The sequence below is a fragment of the Falco rusticolus genome, chromosome 4, assembly GCF_015220075.1.
Source record: "Falco rusticolus isolate bFalRus1 chromosome 4, bFalRus1.pri, whole genome shotgun sequence".
In the NCBI taxonomy this organism is placed as follows: Eukaryota; Metazoa; Chordata; class Aves; order Falconiformes; family Falconidae; genus Falco; species Falco rusticolus.
Window position 1 is genome coordinate 47,526,822 of NC_051190.1, and position 23,812 is coordinate 47,550,633.

Below are 23,812 nucleotides of genomic sequence, written 5' to 3' on the forward strand. Positions count from 1 at the left end.
TGAAGAACCAGGAATCAGACTCTTCAGTACTGCCCTTTTAAGGTCTCCCAGCCAGAGACTCGGCTTTGTCTGTAATGAACTTCCTTTCTTCCGGTACTACTGTTAGTAAAACTGAAACCACTTCAACATCCTAATTGGCTTTTTTTGTGCTGAACTGTTAAGATGTGACCGATCCTGCAGAATCACAGCCTTGAGTCCTTTACTACACACAGGGGCAGAAGGTGAGCCCGTGTCTTTTCTGTTGTTGTTCAGAACCAGGTTTACTGCTCTGGTTACCCATCTGTTAATCTGTGGTGGTCCTCTTACAGTAATAGCAAAGCAGGTTGCAGTTTGAGACAGAAATTGCTCCATCTGTGAGCAGGAATGCCAAAGTGACACTAGTTTGAGCGATGGGGTAGCAGGCTGGAGCTGTGGTTGGGTCATTTGCTGATCTTGCCACCTTTCAGCTGTGTACCAGAACCTCTCCCGGCCCAGCAGCCATGAGGATGGCTGTTGCTAGTCTTGAAGAAGGGATGCTGAAGTAGACAGCAGGTAGAAGATGCCACTAACATCCCAGAGGTGTGATGGCAGGGCTGGATGAGAAGGTAGAGGGGTATCTCTTGCTGCCTGACTCCCTCCTGCAGCCAGGGGTTCTGCATTCCCAACGCCCCACAGTGGTTTGGCATTGCTGCTGTTTCAGTGTGCTGTGGACCGGGCATGGGGACCATGGGAATGGCTCCTGAGATGGATGTGGCTCGAGAAGGGAGGTGGCTGCCCTAGGGCTGGGCACAATCGTGTGTCAGGCAAGGGGTAAGTCAGGGTGTATAGTAGGGGTCTGTAAAGTCAACAAAAAACTGCTTCCCTTCAAGTCTCTCTAACAGAGCTTTGGTGTGTTTTCTGATGTTATGAATTCTGTAGTTGGAAGCTTAAGTTCATAACTGATGAGTCCAAAAAAGTGAATCGACACTTGAGCACTTGTTTCTTCGATGTGTTTGTCTCACTTGTGCTGTGTTTGATTTCTTCCAGCCTAGTTTTCAGATCTGGTCTTATTTTAGCATGTGTATATTTACTATTACTATTTTTCCTATAGAAGTATTTTTAGCTTTTTGCCTGGTTCCTGTGCTGCTGCTGAAATTTCCATCATGGTATTTCCGGCTCCTTGGTAAAAGCATAGTTAATACTTTCCGTCCAGGTGTAACTGCTTTGGACAGGGATCCAACAAAAAGAGTGAAATTCTGCATTCAGCTGGGAGCAAATTGCATAGCAGCTTGCAGCAGTGGAGAGATGCTTCATGAAGTTTTCTTTGTGGCTGCTTTTACTGAGAGATTTAGGAGTTGCCCTAGAAGAATTGTTGACTCCACAAGCTTGTTTGTGTTCAAAAACGTTGAGGATCTGGGTTGTTCTGAATTTGAACTGTCCAAAGCACATTGATTTCCATTTCTGCTTATGCAAGCAGGGAGCAAACATGCATCAAAACGGTCCCTCTGCTGTTGGTTAGAGAGGGGGCTGTTTCCTCATTAGATATTTTTGGGTGCAACATAATTACTGCTGAACTGCTGCCAGAAAGCTGACTGTTGGTAGAGCTGATGCTATACATACGCATCCTTGCTTGCCTGCCTGCCCACCCGCTGCCAGGCAGGGAGCTTTCCCCGTCCACGCTGAGCTGTGGTGTGAGCAGTTGAGACTTCAGGGTGAATCTGTCCGGCTGCTGGTCCAGGGGTGTTCTCCAGCATGCGGCTTGTCTGGCTCTTCCGTGCCCCTCTCCCAAAAAGGGGAGGCAGTTGTTTTAAAATCACAACAGCGTGGGGAATTCACACCTTCACGTGAGTTCCTACCAGCTCAGAGTGTTGCCTTCTGGGCTCCGCTGGAAACTGAAAACACTACTACTGGTGCTTTCCTCCTCTTGTTTTTTACTACTAATTTCATTTCATTGTGTTTAGAGAACAGATTGCAGTTTTGCTCCCACTCTTTTGGGGCTGTTGCTGACGTTGCATTAGGGGGACACGGCACGATCCAGGTTTGTGAGCACATACAGCATCTTGGGCAGCAAGGGATTGGGATGGTTGGGCTGCCCAGCACGAACTGCACTGTTAGTGGTGCTGGAGTTTGAGGAACAGCAGAGATTTTGCTTTTAGAAAGCAGGGTGATGGTTAGCTGGTATCCTCCAAAGATCTCAATGACATCACGTGTGAGTCATTACAGATTTTGTGTTGTGAGAACTTGGTGTAGCTGAGCATTGGTGAGGCCTTCAAGCTATGAAGTGGGACTCCCTTTCAGTAGAAGCAGTTCTGTGCTGCAGTGTTGAAACTTTACTCTTCTCTTCAGTATGGAGGGAATGATGTGGCACGAACCGTTTGTTTGTTTGTTTGTTTAATATTGAAATTTCACAGTAATCCATTTAAAAGCCATATTTGTGTTTGGAAGCTGGGAGAAAATAAGTTTGAAGAGATTTGGAGCTTGATTTGTTGTAGGTTAAGAGCTGACCAGCATGCACAGTCTAAAAAAGTCTCCTGGGGAAAGGAATAGCCAGTAACAAGAGAACACTTCTAATTTGGAGAAAAGCTTAATAGACATGATAGCTGGAAGAGGAAGCCAGAAAGACAAATCCATCTTCTTCACAGCACAGCTCAACTCCTGGGAAAACTCAAATACTTTATTTTTATTAGTTTTATTATTATTATTCTTATTTTAAATCCTGGTATTTTTGTGGCTTGGATTTTTTTTTTGGACATGACTGAGAGCCACAGATAGAGGGGTGAAACGCAGAGCTGTTTGGGCTGGCTGATGGTCTGTGCTGGGAGCAGTACAGCTACGCATGGTAAATGCTTTAACTGAGGCTCAGCGTGTTCCTGCTTCATTTGCTAGCAGTCATTTTTCTGTTTGTTTTGTGTTAACTGTACAGCTGGAGGTGATGGTATGTCTGATTATTTGCTCTTAGTGAGATTTTTTTTTAATTATGTTGCTAAGACTAGTGTTCACTGTGTGTGACCTCTCCGCTGCGCAGGGGGGGTGAGAGCCTGGCCATTGGGTGCAGCAGAGGCAGAAGGGGTTGATGAGGCTGAAGGTGCTGGGAGCACCCTGTGCCCACTGCGTGAGGGGCTGAGCTGAGCTGCAGCGTGTGGGTGGAGGCCTTTCTCCTCATGGACATACCATGTTCTCATTTGAAGATCTGGGAAGCCGCTAAGGGAGAGGAGGTTTGGAACAAGGATGCTCAGATCATGTTGGATTAAAAGCTTTGCTACTACAGTTTAAGTTTTTGTGGGTTTGGTGGTTGTTTCCCCCCTCAAACACTAGAAGAAGTTCTGGTAGAAACATTAGCCTTGGCTTCATTCTTTTTTTTTAAATTTCTTTTCAAGAAACAACCTGGAGGAAGGAACCCCACGTTTTGGACAAACTGCCCTTGCAAATTTCCTAATGGTAAACATAGTGGGGCCAAAAGTGAAACCACTCTGTGGTGTTTGTTCACTGGAGGGGGACACCAGCTGTATCTGTTCCTGTGTTGAAGGAGAAACTGCTTCAAACACTTCTGGTAGTGACCATGGTGATAGGACTGTGTCTGCTGTGTAATCGATGACTCAGTCTGATAGCACTGTATAGACGTGAACCGGTGTCCGTGTTTGTGCAACGAGGAATGCGACAGCTTCTGAGAAGCAGTCGGGGAGATGGGCTTGTAGGGCTTCGGGCGAGGGCTGCTCCTTGGGCCCAGCAGGCTGGTGGGTGTGATGTGAGGATCCAAAAAGCCCATTTGTGACCGTTGGATATTCGCCGCCAGCAGGCCGGTGACCTTGCGCGTGGGCAGCAGCAGTGCAGGTATGGTGGGTGGATTTCACGGGATGGTGTTGCTGCTTGGTGGGGAGTTTCTTCAGGTAGTTACAGGGTTCTCGTCCTTTCTCTGAAGGAAGCCTTGGAGGAGGCAGGGTGGAAGGTTGCTGAGCTCTCAGCACTGTTCCAAAGCTGGGAAAGAGCCAAGCATCTCCCCAGGGACCTCAAATGGACGAGGCAGATGCAGGGGAGTTGTATCCCAGTGTAATGGCCGGGATGTGAAGGGCCGGGAAGTCAGTACATGCCCAAATCATCAGGGGGGCAGTGGCAGAGCTGCGAGCTCTAAAATCTCAAATTCTCAAAGCCCTGAACTTGAACTGTGAGGCTCCCCACCTCTCGAAACACGCTGCACATTACGCCTGGGTTCCCCAGTGGCTCTGCATCAGCAGTTAAGTAACGAACTATTTAACAAGAGCTTCCTGTTGTGCTGACACCGACATGAACGCACAAAGGAGGAAACAGAGTAAACAGAGCTGTGCTGGCTCCCACCTCACTGTAAGCTGGGAAAAACGTTGGAGCTTGCAAGGAGGCCTGGACGCCATCTCTGCTTAACCTGACCCTGCTGGGGTCAGGGGATGATGTTCTTGTGGCTGTGATCCGCAGAAACTGCACAGACATCGTGCGTTGGTAGCAAAGCAGCTGCTTTCAGGACTTCCTGATTTTTAAGGGATTTCCCAGGACAAAGGCCCCTTCACCTCTACCCTGCTGCTCCAACTCCTCTGCAGGGGCTGTCTGTGAGACACAGCCAGCCCTCCATCCTGATGAGGTTGGCACAACTCTCCTGTGCTGTGGCAGGTCAGATGCTCACATCCAGAACTCCCTTCTCTGCCAGGTACCTAGAGTTCCTCAGTCAAAGCACTCAAATTTCCTTTTTTTTTTTATTTTTTATTTTTGAGGGATTGGTAGGAAACTGGGCCATAATGAGCCAGTTTGCCTTTGTCATAAGGAATATTCTGCTGTCCTGGGCGGTTTGCTCTCGTGACTGGAGCTGTAGCTGGTGAAGGTGCAAGGTGGAGCGAGCTCAGTGCTGCACAGCCCCACTGCCTCTCCAGCTCATGGAGGAAACTCCCCTGGACAGGGGTCAGGATGTCTCTTCAGCGTGTCTGCTGTGGGAAGGAGCTGCTGGTGAGCTGCTGTGTCTGGCTTGGAGGAGAGGTGCGTGTCCAGGGGTGGAGGAAGCTCAGGAGATGCCTCTGGAGCCCATTGTGTTGCTGGAGCCCAGCAGCACAAGACAGGGTGAGGAGCTTACACTTGCAGCTTATGGCTTTCATGTTGCCCAAGCAAAAGGCTGCTGTAAACTGCCCAAGTCCAAGTCTTGGAAGAAATCTTCATTTAAAAAAAAGGCAAAAAAACCTCTCCCACCAATTGTCTTTTTTCCTTAAAAATCTACCCAGCATGGATTTTTCTCATAAATGTTAAGGCTTGAGTCACAGGGAGCTTGGCAGCATGCTCTGGAGCGTGGTGCTGTCTCTGCAAAGTAGCAGCAGGACCAGGTTTATCACGGCGTCAGACACTGCTGTCTCAGACCAGGCTGACGGCTGTGGCAGTGTGTGTGCGTGCAGAGGTGAAGGGGAAGAAAGGCGGGCTGGGGAGTGGGTTCTTACTGCTGCGGGGCTGGGGGTGAGGCACTCCCTGGCTTTAGAGCTCTGTGCTGGTTGTGGAAGAGAGGAGTTTTGAGCCTGTGAAGTTAAATTGCTGCCAAAGGTGTGTGAATGCTTCCCCCTCACTGTAAAGGTGGCCTAGTTCCAGTTTGCTTGTAGTTTGTTCTTAAACATCAATTAAATAACAGTGGGTCATGCTGGGTCTTTACGCATGTGTATGTGCTTGCTGTCACTCCGTACAGGTTGTCTTGTACTGATCACGTTGGCTGTCCTGCAACAAATGCTAGCGTTGGGCTTGGACAGATCTGGCCTGAGCACAAAATTTCCAGAACGTGAGAAGTAGTTGCATTATTTTTACATCTTGGAAAATCCACTGGATTTCCCTTTTGTGGTGGCTGTATGGGCAGGCTTTTCCTCAAAGCTTTCTGCTGTCGAAAGGGCAGAAGTGAGGAGCTTCAGCCCAGAGGAAGGACCTCAGCCAGCCCTGTGGAGCACAGGATACTGCAGACCCAGCGTGACAGGTTTCTGCTGCACTGGAACACTCCAGAAGGTTTTTCCTTTCGATCCAGAGAAAAGATGGTGGGAGAAGGTGACTTCATGGCCAGTCCCTGTCCTTTGGAGTAGCTGGCACAGCCTTTGTCCACAAGGCTCTGTCTTGTTCCTCCAGCCTGTATGGGCCTTTGCTCCCCACTGCCACCGGCATACGTGGGCATGGTGGCCCAGTGGAGGATGCAGGTATGGGCACAAACCTCCATCCTAGGAGGACCTTTCATCCTGCTACAGTTCACAGCATTAGGTTGGAATGAACATTTTATTTATTTTTTTTTCCCCCTTTCAGCATCTGTTTCTCATTCTATAGTTGCTCATGCCTCAGATGAGTTGTTCCCCTCCAGAGCCTGCTTGACCTGGAAAGCCCCTCGTCAAGAGCTGTGCATGAGAACCAAGAGTTGTCCTGCTTGTCTTGGGTCTCTGGAGGCCTCATGTGGGTTGTGGGCCAGATGGAGAGGGCCCCAGCAGCACCGCCATGGTGTGTGGAGGCTGGTCTCCGTGCACTTGGGTAGAGCTCAAGTGTCTGCAGGCTGCCTAGAAGCTTCCAGCAGCCCATTGCCTTTCTCATTGCTGAGCCCTCGGAGGGTGCCTGCATCAGAACGCCCCGGTTCTCCTGTCCTCCCACCGGAGGAGGGAACTGCCCCACGTCCCTCCAGTGCCTCCGCTCCCACCTCTGGCTTGACCATACCCATTACAGGGGTCTCCTGTGGGAAGCCTGGTGAGACTCCATGACCCCTCCTTTTGGGAAACCTCTGTGTCATGGCACAGCTTTTTCCCGTTTAGTCATGAGCAGGGTTGGCTGCCGGCACGGAAGACTGGAATACATTTTTAACTACAGACCTTTGTAGACATCATCTGGGACTGTCTGCAGCTTGCTTTAAAGATGTTGGATCTTGCTTTGTTTTAAGACTTTTGATCTCCTTGTAAGCTAAGACTTCATCTGCCTCTTAAACTTTAAAATTTATTGGGTTTTCTTTTCAGCTGTGTAAGGCCATCAGTTGCTTTTTGATTTGGATTTTTGCATTGGGAGCCAGCTGATGGGTCATCCTTTGGGACATCAGGGTGTTTGTGATTATTTTTAGCTTTTAATTGGCAGTGATCTGTACTTGGAGCTGCGTAGTGTCAAGGGCTTTTCTTTTTTTGTGCTCTCAAGAAGCGTTCCTTTCTCTTTCATCTGGATGCAGCTGTGTTTCTCTTCTTGCAAAGTGCACACAGTACATAAGGAAACTGGCTTCAAGGAACCATCCCAAAGGCTTGCTAGAGATCAGGGCTCGGGACAGTCGAGCCTCTGTGGCTGGTAGCGGCATTGCATCCACCGGTGGGTGCCGTTTGGTTCAGGACACCTGGAATCTGTTCTGAGCATTGCCACAGACCTGCTCCCTGACCTTCACCAGTCACTGCCCTGCTCCAGGATGCTATTTTTTTCCTCTTCTTCCCCTCTTTTGTCTTGCCCCATTTAATTGTAACCTCTTTTGGGCAGGAACACTGTGTGTGTATAAAGGGCCTAGAACAATGTGCCCCAGATGGTATGGTACAAGTCCATTCTCGGCAGCCACAAGGTTTCGCTATACAGGAAAGAAATCTAAAATAAATAAATAAATACAACTTTTCAGTATTTTATGCTTGCAAATGTGGCCGGAAATTTCCCGAGTCTTGATATTTCAGCCCAAGTCACAGGTCTCAGAGACAAGAACTGGCACTAGAATTGCAGCTTTTTCCTCTAAAAACCAAACCCAATCAAAAGCCCCCCACCCCCAAGCCCTTTTTTCTCACCCTCATGACTGCAGGGAAAAGCTTGTAAATGGGACTGGAGCAGACCTGGCATACTTAAAACCAGATGGCAAATAAAAGCAACCCACTATTTCAACAAAAACGTCATGAACCCCTTCTTTGGGTTTCAGATGATTGCTTGAGTGTATTTTAGCCCCCTTTATGGTACTTTCATTGTTTTTATGGTTTTGTTTTGGGGAGGTGCTGAAGTCACTTGCACTTGTTTGCAGCTTATTTCACTTTCAGGTTCCTTGGCTTGGAGCACTTGCATTGCAAACACTGCAGGGCAGTGCTCACCCACAGCTTGCTTTGGAATTTATTCTACCAAACTTCAAGCCTATTTATATTTTCTTTTCTTATTCGTCCCCCTTCTCCCTCAAAGAGAAAGCAGTTTTCTTAATCTCGTCTTGTATCAGATTTGATACCAGGCCAACAAATCCAGCCTAGAAGGTGCTTTTCTGAGGCTGCTTGCCTCGATGTGACCTTCTGGGTTAGGATTCCTGTTCAAAATGCAACAATGTGCCATCAGTTTTATCAGAGGCATCTTCCCCATGATGCTGGTACGCTGGGTGGTAGGACCCAGGGTCCCTGTTGCTCATCCAGAGGCTGTTGTGTTTTAACACACACAGATTTTGCAGGGCTGTTTGCTCCAGAGCAGTGGGAGTCCTGGGATTTTACCAAAGGTTTCTGTTTCTAATTAGGTTGTTCTCAATTTTAAAGGCTAGAGGTCTCTTTATGGCACAGAATGGAAAACCTGACCGGTCACTGACACTGCACAGAGAGGTGGGTCCTGCTTTTGTACCAAGGTACAGAGAGCCATCGCTCTCCTTGGCGCTTTTCAGATGCAAAAATAGATCCCTCTTAGCCCTCAGCTCCAGTGGCTCACCCACCGGGGAGGCTGGTGGGCAGAGTTTGAAGGAGCATCACTTACCCTGGCCTGACTCACACGGACGTGGCTTCCTGCTGCTCTGCCCGCCCAGCTTTGGGAAAGGGGGAATTGCAGTGCGGCAGCGGGCTGGCACGCAGCCCCAGCGCGGGCGTCGCTGCGGTGGCCTCGCTGGTCATCGCCCTGGCCTAGGTGCCTGAAATTGGGCTTTGGAGCTGGGTTCTTTGGGAGGGCTGCTCCCGGGGCAGGGGCTTGCTGTGCAGGCAGGGCTGGAGAGTCATGCTACACCGCTGCCTGTGTTTGTCAGCCAGGGGAGACGGCACAGTCTCCCAGTGCTCGCAGGAAACTGTATTTATTTTTCTCTTCTGTTAGGGCTCTGTTGCACTCCATTGTCTGAAATTAACTTGCAGAGACTGGCCCATAACTTTAAAAAAAAAAAAATAATAATCCCAAGCGCGGGGGCTGGAGCTCCCTCAGCTCTGGCTGTCGGCCGCCTGACTGTGCAAACAGTCTGGGCCTGAAATCCCCTGGGACTGAACATAAAGGTCTGATTCAAAATGAAAACGGGGTATGAAACTGTGGCCCACGCATCGCCGGCTGCCTCCCCTTCCCCAGTGCGTGGCTGGAGCCACGTCCGGGAAGGTGGCTCCTGAGGTGCCTGGGCAGAGCTGTGCTCTGCCGCCTGTTCTGGGAAGTTGTGGGGGAAATGGCTCTCTGGCGTCCTTGCACGAGGCCGGCAGAGGTGGAAGAAGTGTGAGCCGGGCAGGAGGGCACCATCAATGCACCGAACCCCGAGCGGAAATTATTGGGGGAGCAAAGAATGAGCAGGATATCACGTGTCAGCCATGTGCGCTCGGGGCTAGGGGAGAACAAAGCGCAGGGAAGCCCTGCGCCACTGCCGCTCCCACCTCGCTTCCTGCTGGCACGGGACAGAGCCTGCTGGCTGCCAGGGGAAGGTAGCGTCAGGGCAGGAGCCAGCGGCTGCCTGCCTTTGGGGAAGCTGGAAGGCTCTGTGTGCCTCAGTTTCCCTCGGTCGAGAGGTGCCGGGTGCAGCAGGATAGTCCCTAGGTGTTGGACTGCTGGGGGTGGCCTGGGCTGCTGTGCTCTGGTGATGCTCCAGAGGTGGTGGGCTGGAGGACAGAGCCTGCAGGGGAAGGCAGGGGCTCCCATCCCACGTGTAAGTCTTGTTCCCCAGTACTTGAACGGGCAGGTCCCACAGATGGGCGTCATGCACCCGCGACAGCCCCAAGGAGCTGGACCAGCACCCTGCACCTTTGGTACCTGCAGCTCCAGTTCCTCCTGGAGACCAGCAGCATTTTGCTGGGATGCTGTGGACGGTGTGGTGGTCCCTGGTGAGGATTTCGTGTCAGGTGAGGACTGGGAGCGGGGCAGCCCCAGGGAGCAGCTCCCTTGTCCACAGACCCTTACGTGGCTGGTCCTTCCCCCATGCCCCCATGCTGAGCTTTGGCTTGGGTGTCTTTTCCCTCTATTGCTGTTAGACCCTCCCCCATTTCCCCCCATGCACCCTTTAGCACAAGAAACCTTTTTTTGTTATTAATAGCTATTGAGAGCCAATAAAAAGTTTTACGGGGTTTGGCCAAGCGTCAGGACTTGCAGTGTGCTCATTTCCTGAAGTCTGAGCGCTGGAGGGGTGGGGGTTTGCTTGTTTAACCCTCAGGTAATGAGGCCACAGCAGCAAGGGCTCTTGGTGGGTGTCACGGGAGCACGGAGAGGCTTGGGGGAAGGTGGTGAGAGGGGGAATGGGGCTGGGGGTGGGCAGGGAGGGGTGAGAGCTGCCTCCCAGCTCGGCTGCTCAAAATGCAGCAAGGGCTGAGCTGGGAGCAAAACCAGAAACACATCCCTGGCAGTGCTCAAGGCCAGGCTGGATGGCGCTTTGAGCAACCTGGTCTAGTGGAAGGTGTCCCTGCCCATGGCAGGGGGCTTGGAACGAGATTATCTTTAAGGTCCCTTCCAACCCAAACCGTTCAGTGGTTCTAGGATGAGCGCCGGGGGGAAGCAGGCAGTGCGTGCTTGTGTCAGTCTGCCAGTCTCACATGGCCTCCCACTGTGCACCCAGCCCCTGCCTGACTCTCTGTGCTTTCCAGCCCATGTTTAGCTTCCTTGCTGTCCTGCTCCTGGCATGCTCTGTCTTCCTTCCATATGGGCATCCCTGTGAGGAGGGACTGAGCCTGACCTCCCCCAGGCAGCTCTGGTGGGAGTCCTGGATGGAGGGAGAGCGCGGCTCCCTCTTGGGAGCGTGGCTCCCTGGGCATGGAGCTGCTCAATGGTCCTTGTCCTGCCCCTCCAGGAGGGAGCGAGGGGCTGATCTCCCCTCAGTGTGGAGCTGTGCCTGTGTGAACACCATCAGCTGCATGGTGGGGGCTTGTGTAATACAGAATAGTTTGGGTCAGAAAGGACCTTTTAAAGGCCATTTAGTCTGACCCACCTGCAACGAGCAGGGGTGTGCACTTGGGAAGGACCTCCCTGGTCTGAGGGGCTGAGCTGAGTCCTGCCTGTTTGTGGGGGCTGAGGAGAACCCCAAGTTTGTCCACCAGCATGGGGCTTCCCACCAGCCTAACTGGGAAGTGCTGGGAGCTGCACACAAGGTAGGCAAGGTGCTGCACAACCACTGAGCGAACAAGCATCCACAGCCTTTCAGATACTCTCAGCAAGTGTCACGGCAGCTTTTGCCCAGGTGTAGCCAGCAGCCCTGCTGGCCACTGTGCCTTGCTCCGAGCTTTGCAATTAAAATCAAGGTTTGTTTGCGAGAGCAGAGGAGGAAGAGACGGCAATCGGGAGCTTGCTGTGGAGGTAAGCAGGGTGTCATTCAGTCCTGGGTTCCTGTTTGCCACTGTCTGTGGCAGACCTGGGCAGGCTGTCATGGGAGCCCTGAGTGTGGTCATTCCACACACACGTACAGCTGCTTAGAAACAGGGTCCTCTCCCACGCGTCCTGGCGCAGGATCGCTGGCACAAAAGTCCAGGCCCAGCCGCAGCGGAGGCTGGTGCTGGGGGGAAGTGCTCTGACTCAGCTGGCCACAACCTCTGGACCCGCAGGGACCCTCCCAGCAGGCAGCCGCCTGGGGAGAATATCCTCTTTTCAGTTCATAGGAAACTGCACGCCTGGCGTGGTTTGCCCTGTAACGCAGTGGTTTACATGTGTCCTCCGTTCCTGGGGGCTCTTGGGTCTGACCAGTGGCAGTCTGGCCCCAAGCGCCTCGGCTGGTGCCTCCGAAGGTCTCCCTGCTGCCAGCAGCCCTTCCTCCTGGGGACGTTGTTCTCCCTGTGTGACTCTCCGCTGGCTCTGATCTGGAGGGTGCTCATCAAGTATTTTACCTGCCGCTGTGGTCAGACTTTTATTTATTTATGCCAGCATCTTAGACGTGGGGCACCCTGCAACGGTCCCGATAACCCCAGCTTCTCCCACCCTTCACTTGTGGCACCCTTCATCGTTGCGGGAGTTATCCGGGGGGCAGGAGCCTGGAGCCCATGACCCCTGTTGTCCTCTGCCTCCTAGGTTCCTCGTGCTAATTTTCTTCCTCTCCTTTCCACAGCTGGGAGACTGAGGAGCCACGCTGGGAGGACCCTCTCTGCAGGATGTTCTCTCCACCAAAGAACTCCGTGTAACAGGCGATGATGACAATCCCGGCGGGACCTTGGAAAGCACTAACATTTCAGTAGCCCAGCACCTGCGGGTGGCCACTTATCCCTTCTTCTCCACGCCCCACTCTCCCATCGCTCACCGTGATGGTGTATTAACCAAGAAGAGCCCTGCTTCTTTCCTCCTCACCCCTCAACTTCCGGCAGCTCTGGGATTTGTATGGCAGCAGCGTAACCGTGGAGAGGCCGGGGTATCACAAACTTATGGATTTTGATAAGAGAGGAGGGAAAGGGGAGCTGGAGGAAGGTAAAAGAATGTCCAAGACAGGCGGAGGAAGGAGCAGTCATGGAAGCCGGAGTGCTGGAACCAACTCGGGAGTCTTAATGGTGGGTCCCAACTTCCGGGTCGGCAAGAAGATTGGATGCGGCAATTTCGGGGAGCTCCGTCTAGGTGAGAAGGGTTGTCTTCTGTCCTTGCTGTACCTACTTGTGCAGGGATTGCCCTGGTACCCACCTCCTGCAGCAGGAGGAGCTGGCACATGCCTGTGACTGTCAGCACCAAAGGTGGTGACCGGCCGTACAGTGTTGAAGCACGGCACGTTGCAGGTAGCCCTTACTTCCTTCAGTTTCCTTTTCCTCAGCCCCTTCAAGCTGTGCTTGATCTTTCAAAGCCCATCACAGCCCGAAGGGCTGATGGCAGAAGTGTTTCCCATCTCCTCCCCATACCTGTTGCCCTTCGGGTTTGCCAGGGAGAGCGTTACGCTTCAGCCCTGTCTGTTGGAAGCGGTGCTGGCCCGTGCAGGCCTGCGTGTGTCCCCCAGTCCGGGAACACTTGGTGAGTAACGTTTCACAGGCTGCTGCCCTCCCACTGCACCACGCGCCTCGGGAGAGCGGATGGAGCATGGGGGCCTGTGGGGTGTTCGCCCTGCTGGGGAAGAGAGTCAGTATTTTAAGCCGGGTAGATTCTCCGTTTGTTGAAACTGGTGGTTTTGAGACTCTCCTAAAATTTTATGCATGGGAGAGAGAAAGGCCTGAATAAAATCCAAGCACCTTCCATGGTCGCTTTGCATTTTGAACCAAGTTTATCAGGAAACAGTTCAAGCAAACTCTTGTTTAGAGGGTGGGTAGCTTGCTCCTCTCCCAAGGACTCTGCGTGCCCCAGGAGGCTTTCAGCAAGCTGTTAACTCTTCGGTTGGCATCAGGCAGCTGGGAGAGGCCTGGCAGTGCCAGGTACCGCTGTGCCAACAGTGCAGCTTGGATGTCTCCAGGAATGCGTGTTGGACGTGTTGATGGAGTCTCTGCCAGGCAGAGCGTCGGCCTTGGCAGCGGGTGCTTTGGGAAAGGGCTCGTGCCCTAGGACGAGGGAAAAGAGCCGGGCCCTGGAGCAGGCTGGGAGCCTCTGACAGCCGTAGATCTCGTTGCTCCCTGGTATTTTAAGCAGTGCCTTTTCAAACCAAGGTCTGAGCTAAACCTGCAGTGAATGTGGTCATCTCGGCAGGCTGCTTGCGTGCAAAAGGAGCAGGAGGTGGGAGGCGCTGGTGGCAGCTCCGGCTCAGGCACCCGCACGGAGGGTGGGGGTGAGTTCACCCACCTCGCTGTGCCGCCTCTGTCTGTGGGGAGTTAATGTTAGCTCTTCCCAGCGTGACAGACTGGCTGGTGCCAGGCTAAATCGTCCTGTTCCTGAACTCCCTGATGGGATCGCCACTTAATTGCAGAGCTTGGGAAAACGCTGTGTTTAAAATCCAGCCAAGTGGTTCCCGCGTTCAGCAGTGCCTCGAGGGTCTGTCTCTCCCGGTGTCGTGAAGGGTTCTGATCCTTCCTCCAGACCCAGGCGTTGTAGGAGAGGTATTTTGGGGATTTTGCTGTACCTTTCACTACCTGATTCTTTCAGTACCCAGGTGGATCTGGACGCCCGCTGGGAATGCTGCACCTCCTGCTGCCAGCACCTCCCTGCTGGCAGGGCTCTGACCTGTGCAGGGTCTACTTGTGTCCTTCCACCTCCTTTTCCCTGCTTGCCAGTGAACATCCCACAGCAGGCATGCTTCTGGGCAAGCTGTCTTCCCAGAATGTGCTCTAGGCAGGAGTCTGATACAACTGGGGCTGTGGCCGTTGCTTTGTCTGTCGTGCTCAACACGGGGGGTTGGTGTGACCCCCTGCCTTGGCCTCCCCGTCACTTTCTGGGGACAGCACTGAGGTGGACGTGAGTCTTGTGCAGAGCTCAGGAGTGTCTGTGAAACTGGCACGCCGGGTCATTCAGAGCAGAGCTGCTGCAGGGACCTCAGAGCAGTTGGGCTTAGTTTGCTCATGGCAAGCAGTGAGCTCTGGGGCTCTGCAGCGGTCGATTCTCGCTGCGAGAGTTTGTCCTTGCCACCAGCAAGAGAAGCTTCTAGTCCCTTCACATGGTTTTCCTGCCCTGTCACACCCTGTAGTGCCTGGCCGTAACTTGGTAAAGGCCTGAGTACACGATCTCATCGCTGTAGTGGAAGCCACAGCTATGTGGCTTTTCTCCTAAAATCACATCTTTCTTCCTTAGGTGTGCCTCGGAGCTGCGTCAGGGCTCAGGAATGCTTTCAGGACTTCACAAAATGTAGGGATTCCTCCAAGTGCAGATGAATGGCAAGGGACCAGAGGGATCCTGCTGTGAAGTGGTGGCATGAGCAGGGATGCTCCCCGGCTGTTGCTCAGTTTTCCCCTGGGAATGGAGTATTTGGTCCTCAAGGCAGGCTGGTTGCAGAGGTCAAAGTGTAGCTGTGTTTAAAAGTTCCCAAATCTTCTTTGGACTTTTTTCTTCCCTAAAAGCCAGGAGATCTTGCAAAAACATGCTAGGAGGTGACTCCTCCAGCTCCCAGCAGTGGGAGGTGGAGGACAATGTCTTCCTGAAACAGGTGATACTTTGCCAATTTCACCCCTGCACCAAAAGGCAGGTGCTGATCTGTCCTTCCGGGTGCCTCAGCTCAGCCACCTCAGATAGAGACAAGTGTCCTCCCAGGCACGGAGGTGTCCAAAACCAAAAGTGATTTGTTTAAAAATAAATTCTTAAAAAAATTGGCATAAGGCATTTGTGGGAAGCCAGAAGGGGAATGACTTGGGCAGGAGTTCCTGGCTGCCAGGGCCATGCTTGGATCCTACCCCTCTGTGTTCATGCTGGCCTTGGCATCCTGGGCGATACACAGACGTAGTGCCAGCCCCTCTCCCAGTCAGGTGGCACTGCTGGCCCGTTCCTCCCTGTACGAGTGTGACTGGAGAGCTGGGCTGGGAGCTGGAGCGAAGTGGCTGCCCCAGCCCTCTGGCATATGGGATCTGGGGGGAAGCTGCCTGGGGATTACCGAGGGGCGGGTTTAGGTTGTGCAGGTGGTGGGTCCTGTTACCTCCTGGTCATGATGTCCTGGTGCTTCACCCTGGGCCGGGCAGGGCACCGTGCCCCAGCCAGCTTATTTCTCCCCTGGCCAGTCTGCAGCAGTGGCCAAGCGCCAGCCCAGCTCCTCCTGGGACTTTCCAAAGACAGCCTTGGGCAGCATCCGCAGCCTGCAGCCCCCCGAGCTCCCCCCTGCCCATCTGTGCCAGAGCTGGATGCTGCCCTCTAAAACACAAGGCAGGAGGAAGCTGGTGGCAGCAGGGGTGACTGGAGCGTGGCTGATGGCTCGTGTGCCCTGGCACTGGGCTACAGCCGAGTGGCAGGAGCCTGCAGCCCGCTGCCTCTGCCAGCTGCCTGTGCCCCCGGGAGCCAGGCCAGCACGTTCTGCTCGCGGTGAGGGTTCGTTGGAGCAGGCATCTCATAGCAGCTCCTCGGTGGTGCTTTGGGGTGGGCTGGGACAGGCGGAAAGGATGAAAAGCCAGTCATTAACCAGAAAGGTCGAAAATGAGCCCAAAGTACCTGGGTGGTATCAAAGCCCCCTTCCCTGAGCTCCACCTGCTGCTGGGCTGCCTCAGAAGCACACTTCAGAGCCAGGAGCTGCTGGGCAGGGGGCTTCCTTGATGGCCACTCCCCCGAGCCTGGCCCAAGGCCAATGTTCTGGTAGGGCTGTGCCACAGAGCTGCACCAGGGTGCTGGGAGGGATGGGGACCTGGTGGAGGCTGTTGCTTCTGTTCTTCCTGCAATAACCTTCGGCAAGCGTGCTTTTTGCAGTTTTCCAGTGCTCGTCCCTCTCCCCCAGCCGGGTGCTTTGATTTCTAATGGCAGCTTGGAAACACAGTGTTTTTTCTTCAAAATTAAAAGCTAGAAGTTACCTTACTTTTAAAAAGTAAAACCAGCATTTTGGAGGGAAGAAAATGAGAGCAGGGGTGTCCTTGCGCAGTGTATGAGCCAGCAGCAGGTCACTACTACAGCTGGGCTGGGGCCACATCCCAGCTGAACAGTCACGTGCGAGTGCTGGGGACATTCCCAAGCTCTCTTGAGCTGTGGCTCTCACCCCCAGCCTGCAGCTTCCTGGCTACTCGCAGGGGGGTTACTTCTTGGGGGCTGCAAAAGGTACCTGCAGAAAATGCAGGCTGGGCTCAGCACACCGCACGTGATAGCCTTCTGTCCTCGGCTCCACAAGAGACCTACGTGTGCCTGTGGTGAAGGGCTCAGCCACCTCTGAAAGGCAGCTGGCTGGAGCTGCGGACCCACCTCAAGCCGGAGGCGGCTCACGGGGGTCTTTGGGGTAGGCTGTGGGAGAGAAGAGCCCATGTGCTGCCAGCTAACTGCTCCTCTTGCCTCCCTTGCTAATGGCTCACACTTGTTTTTCTTCTTGGTCTTTCAGAGACTCCTCTAAGAGGAAGGTCAAACTCTAAAATAACTTCTTTTTTTTGTGATGGTATTAAACCCCAGTGCTCCAAGGAACTGTCATTTCTTGGACTGATGCAGCTTGGGGCTGCGGTGCTGGGCCGGTGCCTGGCTGCTTTTGCACAGAGCTGCCGTCTCCCGTGCTCCTCAGCTGCATCGCCTGGAGACCAGAGAAGCCAAATTACTGGTCCCAGTGCCCAGGAGCAACTCGGTGCTCCTGCCGCAGGCAGGGCCATAGCGCAGAGGCTCCCAGCATGGTCAGTGTGGTGCTGTGCCCTGCGCCGTGCCCTGACTGAAGGGCAGTGCTGGGCGGAGGGGCTGGCGCAGGGGAAGCCACTTGGATGGGGACCGGGTCGGGAGCCCGGCTCGTCCTCGGGCTGCTGTGACTTGCAGGAGCAGGTGCCGGACCATGCTGCTGCCAAGGGCGCCTTCAGGAGGGGGACAGTTCGGGGGTTAGCACGGGGTTAAGGGAAAGCCATGTCCGGCTTTTAAACATGATAGGGACCCCAGGTCTGGCTGCCACCTCCCATGGGTGACTTTGGCTTGGCTCTGATCACGGCTCTGATCACGCTGCATCTTGCACATGCCGGCAGCTGGATTCAGAGGTGCCGCCAGCACTGAGCAGGGCAAAGGCCTCTGCAAATGTGAATAATTTGCTTTCTGCAGGCCATCTTGCCACTTTTATCTTTCAAAAGCACCTTTTCTTCTATGAATCCTGCAGCACTGCGTGCTTGAGTCCTCCCCTGGGGCACTTTGTGAACTCCAGCACATTTTAGGTGTTCAAAAGTTATCATTGTTAGTGAGCGCTTGGTGGAGTGGGTGGCATGGGGGCAGTTGCAGGAGCTGCTCCAGGAGCTGGAGTGGGGAGTTCCCCAGCATTGGCCGGACCCTGCCAAGACAAAGACCCTGCAGCCCTCCCTCATTGCTCTTGTGCTTTTTCTTTCCTTTTGCCTTTTTTCTTTTTTCTCATGATAGACCAGTTCTGCTCTTTGCACCTTTCTTTTTTTAATTGGAGAAGAGGAAGAGGATGGTGGTGGTTAGACAGCAGCGATGGTTAGACAGTGCTCTCTCTGCTCCCCTGTCATTTGTATCAGCTTTGTCCAGGCACTCCGAGCATTACAGGAAGGGGTGAACCGTGGGGGTATCAAATTATTTGGACTCGTTTCTTGGGCTGGGGGAGGGCTGCCAGCTCCCAGAGCATTTTTGTGGGTAGCTTTCTGTGCCAGCAAACCGCTGGGGGGTCAGCGTGGTGGGGGCAGGACAGATGCCACGTAACAGGGATGAGGTGGACCTCTTCAAGCACAGGTCCCGCTGGGGATGCTCCTGCGTCCTTCCCTTTTCCCTCCCTGCTGTGCTGTGTGGGTTTTGCAGGCCCCTCTGGCAGGTATCCTCCCATGTTGGTTTTTTCCCTCTTCAGGCTGAGCTTAACCTCAGGGAAAACCCAGCTGTGAGTTTTCTGATTGCATGTTGCTGCCGTGAAGGCAGCAGGGATTTTTTTGGACTGAACTGTACGGCCTTGAGGCCAGAGCCCACCTTAGCTGGGGCGCACGTGGGGACTCTGCTGATGTCACAGGCAGAGCCACGACTGCCTGGCTGGGCTCTGCCTGCCCCTGCATCCCCACCGACTTCCTCTCCCTTGCGATTGTTTGCAAAACACAGAGGTCCTGGTGCGTGGAAGATAAGTTGCCTGCACGCGCTTCTCCTCCCTGCCAGCTGCCTTCTCTCCCCGTGAAGTTGTTGGGAGGTGACTGCTAGCAGTGGGGGTGAGGGAGCTGCACTGGGGTCTGTCAAGATTTCAGTTCTTCCCTGCCCCAGTCAAGTTCCCAATGAACTTGAGGGTTTCCTTGAGCCCTCTGGAGCCGTGCCCGGGTCGGAGGGATGTCCCACCTCTTGCCCAGGAATGTCAGTCTGTGATGGGCCAAAACCCCTGGGTCTGCCATATGCTTGTGTTAGCCAGGCGTTTTGCCCTCCCAAATCACCTTCCAAATTGCTGTGACAGGATTTGGTTTTGCAGGGGCAGGAGACAAAGTGGCTTGGCAGAGGTCCCCTGGGATGGGAGAGGGTCAGCGAAGCAGCAGGATTGAGTCCCTCCTTGGCTGCAGAGCTGGTCCCTGGGAGGAGCCGCTCCATTAATATCTCCCATTCATCCCTCTTCCCATAATCCTGCCACCGACGCTGGCGCTCAGCAGCTGGCTCTGATGTCACCCGGCAAGGATTTATTGCTGCTTCAGGTGGAGGGCAGCAGTCAGAGCAGATGAAATCTTATGCCAGGAGGAGCTTGTTCCCTGAGCAAATTGCTTGGAGAAAATCCGAGGAGACAGATGCAGCTCCATCAGATACGCACATGCCAGGCAGTGGGATCGCGTGTCTGCTGGCTGTGCGTGCTGTGGAAGGGAACCTGCTGCGGTTAACTCCCACCTCCCTGGTGTCCTGAAGGGCTCTGGCAGAAGGTTTCTGCAAACCTCTGTAATCTCTTCTTTTGTGGACCCGAGGCAGAGGTTGTACTGACTCTTTTCAGGTGTGTAGCACCTTCCTCGTGCTCTCCTCCTCTCTGGGATGAGTGGGGTGATGTGCAGACCCCATTGGTTCAACCTCTCTGTAGTTATGGGTGTGAGAACTCCTGTGAAGGTGCTGAGCTTTCTAGCAGGTCATTTACAGGGTTTTGGGGTGGCGTGGCTGCCCTTCCAGCTCTCTGGGCAGTTGGAGGCAGCCGCCTGGCCCTCTGTGCAGTACATAGATGCCTTCAGCTCCTCCGTCTGGGCCGTGCCGTGGGTCTGCTCCTGGCTTCCCCTGCACCCTCGAGTGGGTGGGAGCATCCCAAAGGATGAGGTTGAGTCACATGCATGTGTGCACACGTACACACGTGTGGCATCCCCAGGAGTGACCCCAGCCTTGGGGAAGGGATTTCCACCTACCTGCGGTGTCTTTGAACCGCTGCCAGCTGCAGTGCCTCAAGCTGCCTCAGTGCTCCTGGGGGTCCTTGCTCCCTGTCACCCTCTGCGTGGTCCCACCGCCCACAAAGCAGCATCCCCCGACTCTGGAGGCCCCCCCCCAGAGCAGGGCGGCCCCTCTCCATGCAGGGCTGTGGCTGGGAGAAACAGCAAGTCCCAGCTTCGTTCCTGCCTTGGCCAGTCACATCCCTGCAGGCCTGGACTGGGACACTGCCCCCTCCCAGCAGACTTGGCTCCAGCCCCCCAGCAGCCTGCCCATCCCAGAAGAATCCACGTACCCTATCTGAGGGTAATTAATAGGCATGTTGCAACTCCTTGCAGTGGGTTCCTGCTCGTGCCTCAAGGCCTGTTTGTGTTGTGGGAGCTGCTGAACCTGTTCAGGACGTTTTGCAGCCCAGGAGCCCTTGGGGACTGCGGAGGGTGTGAAGTGGGGTTAATGCAAAGGCTCACTTGCTTTCAACTGCCGTTTTCATGTTTCTCCCTGCAGGAAAGAACCTCTACACAAACGAATACGTAGCTATCAAATTGGTGAGTCCCTCCGTGGTTGGGGCAGGTGATGTTCAGGCCCAGGCTGTTAGAGCGCGTTGTGATGGATGATGGATGGGTGGCTGCGCAGGGAGCTGTGCTCACTGCCAGGAATTGAGGGCAGGCAGAGCAGTGCGCGTCATCGCAGGTGGGATGATCTGGGCCTGGGGAGGGAAGAGCTGGGTCTTTGCTTCTCCAGGACCTCACTGTGGCCCATGCTGTGCTCAGCTGGTGCCAGCGGCAGAGACCTCTGGGAGAGGGTGGTCCCCACTGGTACCTGCTCCCATTAATGTCCACCCCAGCACCCAGATCTTTCTGGAGGGGGTGGATCTGGCTTCCACATAGGCTGGCTTTCTCTCATTGTCCCCTGAGGCTTCATCTCCATTTTATGCTATTTTTTCCCAACCCCAAATGCTCTCAGTCCAGCTGCTGCCAGCACTGAAAGAGGTGTCTGACACCCTGACTTCCCTAACATCCTGCTCCCTACAACAGCCTTAACTGTTCTTCTCTCCTCCAAGGAACCCATAAAATCCCGGGCCCCCCAGCTGCACCTGGAGTATCGGTTCTACAAACAGCTCGGCAATGCAGGTATGGGGCTGGGCTGAGCTGCCACGGGGAGGTGGCTGCCCGGGTGACACTGCCAGGAAAGAGAGGCTTCCTATAAATGTGACTCTGCAACTTTGCTTCCAGCCTGAGCAACTCCTGCCCATCTGCTCGGCTGGGAGAGGCCGATTTTACACAGAGCCACATCTAATCTTTGATCCTTTTCTATTTAGTCCTTTCCCCCCGCCTCCCCCGCAGCAGAGTCAGGATGCAGATGGAGCTGCCTCCTTCGTGCTCTCTGCAGCACAGAGGGAGGGCAGTGCAGAGACATCCCCCCATCTGCAGCCCCCTGTAGCAACTCCAGCAGTGGCATGGCCGTGACAGCATGGCTGTGTGCTGCTCAGCTCCGTTGCAAACCCTGACAGCCCCTGCTCCGTCTCTTGCAGAAGGAATTCCTCAGGTTTACTACTTTGGCCCCTGCGGGAAGTACAATGCCATGGTGTTGGAGCTGCTAGGACCCAGCCTAGAAGATCTCTTTGATCTGTGTGATCGGACCTTCACGCTCAAGACCGTCCTGATGATCGCAATCCAGCTGGTGAGCACAGCACCTCCACCTCGGCAGCAGCTCTGCGCAGCTCACCCAGCCCGCCTGGCTGCAGACCACCCTGGGGGAGCGGGGTGATGCGTGGGGACCCTGCAGGGAAGGGGAGGGGAAGGAGGTGCGAGCCAGTGCCCGGCGTGCCGCAGGAGATGCTGCCTGCTGGCACACCCTAGACCGCCTTCATACCTCTCCCTGATGCAGGAGGGCTCTCCCTCACCCCACACAGCCCCTCTGAGCACAAACGAGCATCTCTCACTATGTATGCAAGATGTGGCCAGACTGAGGTTGTCTCCCGGGGCTGGAGGACATGCTGTGCCCATCCTGTCAACCCAGTACAGGCTGAGTGGAGCAGGATTGCTGGCTGGGGACATGGCAATCGGAGCAGAGTCAGGCCCAAGGGAGGAGGTGCAGGGAGGCATGCAGGATCATGGTGCGTTTCTGCCATGGTGCTGACATCTGCTTCTGCCCCTAGATCACACGGATGGAGTATGTCCACACCAAAAGCCTGATCTACAGAGATGTCAAGCCAGAGAACTTCCTGGTGGGGCGGCCGGGCAGCAAGCGGCAGCACACCATCCACATCATCGATTTTGGCCTGGCCAAAGAGTATATTGACCCCGAGACCAAAAAACACATCCCCTACCGAGAGCACAAGAGCCTGACAGGGACAGCACGCTACATGAGCATCAACACCCACCTTGGGAAAGGTGTGTGCGTACCGTGCGGCCAGCCCTGCCTCTGGGTGGAAGGGGAGAGGGGAGGGGGCCTGCAGGGTGCGAGCTGCCCCCGGCCAGAGGTGGGACTGGGGACAAACTGCCTCTCCTGCTCTTCAGCCTGGGATGTTGGCAGGGGGCTTGGGGTGCTGCAGGGTCTGGTGGGGGCAGGGGTGGTGGCTGTAGTGGGAACATACCTGTGTCTCTTTTTCCCTCCGTGTAGAACAAAGCCGCAGGGATGACCTGGAAGCATTAGGGCACATGTTTATGTACTTCCTCCGTGGGAGCCTTCCTTGGCAAGGCCTCAAGGTAACTACTGGCGCCCGCTGTCCCTGGGCACGGCTGCACCGTGGGTTTGGCTCTGCCCTGGCATGGGCAGCATCGGGGAAAGGGGGAGAAGCTTTGGCCCCCGGGCTGTTGGAGGGTTGGCACCCCACCAGATGCAGGGTTTGTTGCTCTGAGCTGTGTGCCAGGCCCTTGCTGTGCTGAGCAGCTGCAGGTGTCCCCCTTGCTTTATGGGAATCCCAGCAGCTCTCGCAGCGGCTGTCCTGGAACCGCACTCCCTGGTGTTTGTCCTTCAGACCTGCCCAGGGTGAGGGGATTCCCTGGGAATGAGCTCTCGCTATTGCCTGGAAAGGGGGGACCAGGAAACCATCTGTGGTCTGATGGGACCCAGCGCCTTCCCTGCTCGGGGGACATGCCTGGTCCTCGTGCTGACCTGCTCCTTGTCTCTGCCAGGCTGACACGCTAAAGGAGAGGTATCAGAAGATCGGCGACACTAAAAGAGCCACTCCAGTGGAGGTGCTCTGTGAGAACTTCCCAGGTGAGGGCACTCTGCATGGCCTGGCCCTGGCCCCAGCCTGGCCCCAAACCCGCTGGCCTGGCATCTTGTCCCCCTGCCCCACCTGAGCCCGCTCTGTCCCCACAGAGGAGATGGCCACGTACTTGCGTTACGTGCGGCGGCTGGATTTCTTTGAGAAGCCTGACTATGACTACCTGCGGAAGCTCTTCACAGACTTGTTTGAGAGGAACGGTTACGTGTTTGACTATGAATACGACTGGGCAGGGAAACCGCTGGTGAGTGGTGAGGGAGCAGGGGTGGACAGAGGGTGCTGGGCCCCAGGGCGCCCTCGGGGCGGTGGGCAGCATGGTGGGGAGTCAGTGTGGTCTGAGGCAGCAGCCAGGGAGGGTGCAGGTCGGCAGTCATCCCTGCCACCCATGTCCGCGCCCAAGGGATAGCTCCACCAGTCCTCGAGATGCCGGCTCCAAGCTGGGGCCGTCGTGCCAGTGAGTTAAAGCTGTGACTCAGAAATGCGGGGCTCTGGGAGCTAAGGGGACCCCAGCAGCTGAGTTGACACCTCACTTTCTGGTGGTGGGCACCCTCCATGGGCTCTCTGCAGCCAAATCCCAAGCGTGGAGCTGCTGGGGCAGGGATCAGGCCCCGGTTCTGGGGTGTTTTGCATGCTTGGCCAGGGGCTGGGTGCGGGGTGGCTGCTTGTGCTGTGGCT

General features: G+C 54.7%; 1 protein-coding gene across 4 annotated transcripts in view; it reads left to right on the forward strand.

The window, feature by feature from the left end:
* CSNK1G2 (casein kinase 1 gamma 2) overlaps positions 1-23,812 on the forward strand; it is a 46,476-nt gene that overhangs the window by 17,828 nt on the left and 4,836 nt on the right. For 3 of the 4 annotated variants that reach the window (XM_037384503.1, XM_037384502.1, XM_037384506.1), the window contains 8 exons: positions 12,161-12,657; positions 20,410-20,450; positions 20,966-21,035; positions 21,437-21,585; positions 22,064-22,298; positions 22,528-22,613; positions 23,043-23,127; positions 23,233-23,381. In XM_037384503.1, the coding sequence (XP_037240400.1) occupies positions 12,471-12,657; positions 20,410-20,450; positions 20,966-21,035; positions 21,437-21,585; positions 22,064-22,298; positions 22,528-22,613; positions 23,043-23,127; positions 23,233-23,381 (1,002 nt within the window). In that variant the 5' untranslated portion in view covers positions 12,161-12,470. Of the gene's footprint in view, positions 1-1,919; positions 1,997-12,160; positions 12,658-20,409; positions 20,451-20,965; positions 21,036-21,436; positions 21,586-22,063; positions 22,299-22,527; positions 22,614-23,042; positions 23,128-23,232; positions 23,382-23,812 lie in introns of all 4 variants that reach the window. The other variant, XM_037384505.1, reaches the window with a different exon arrangement.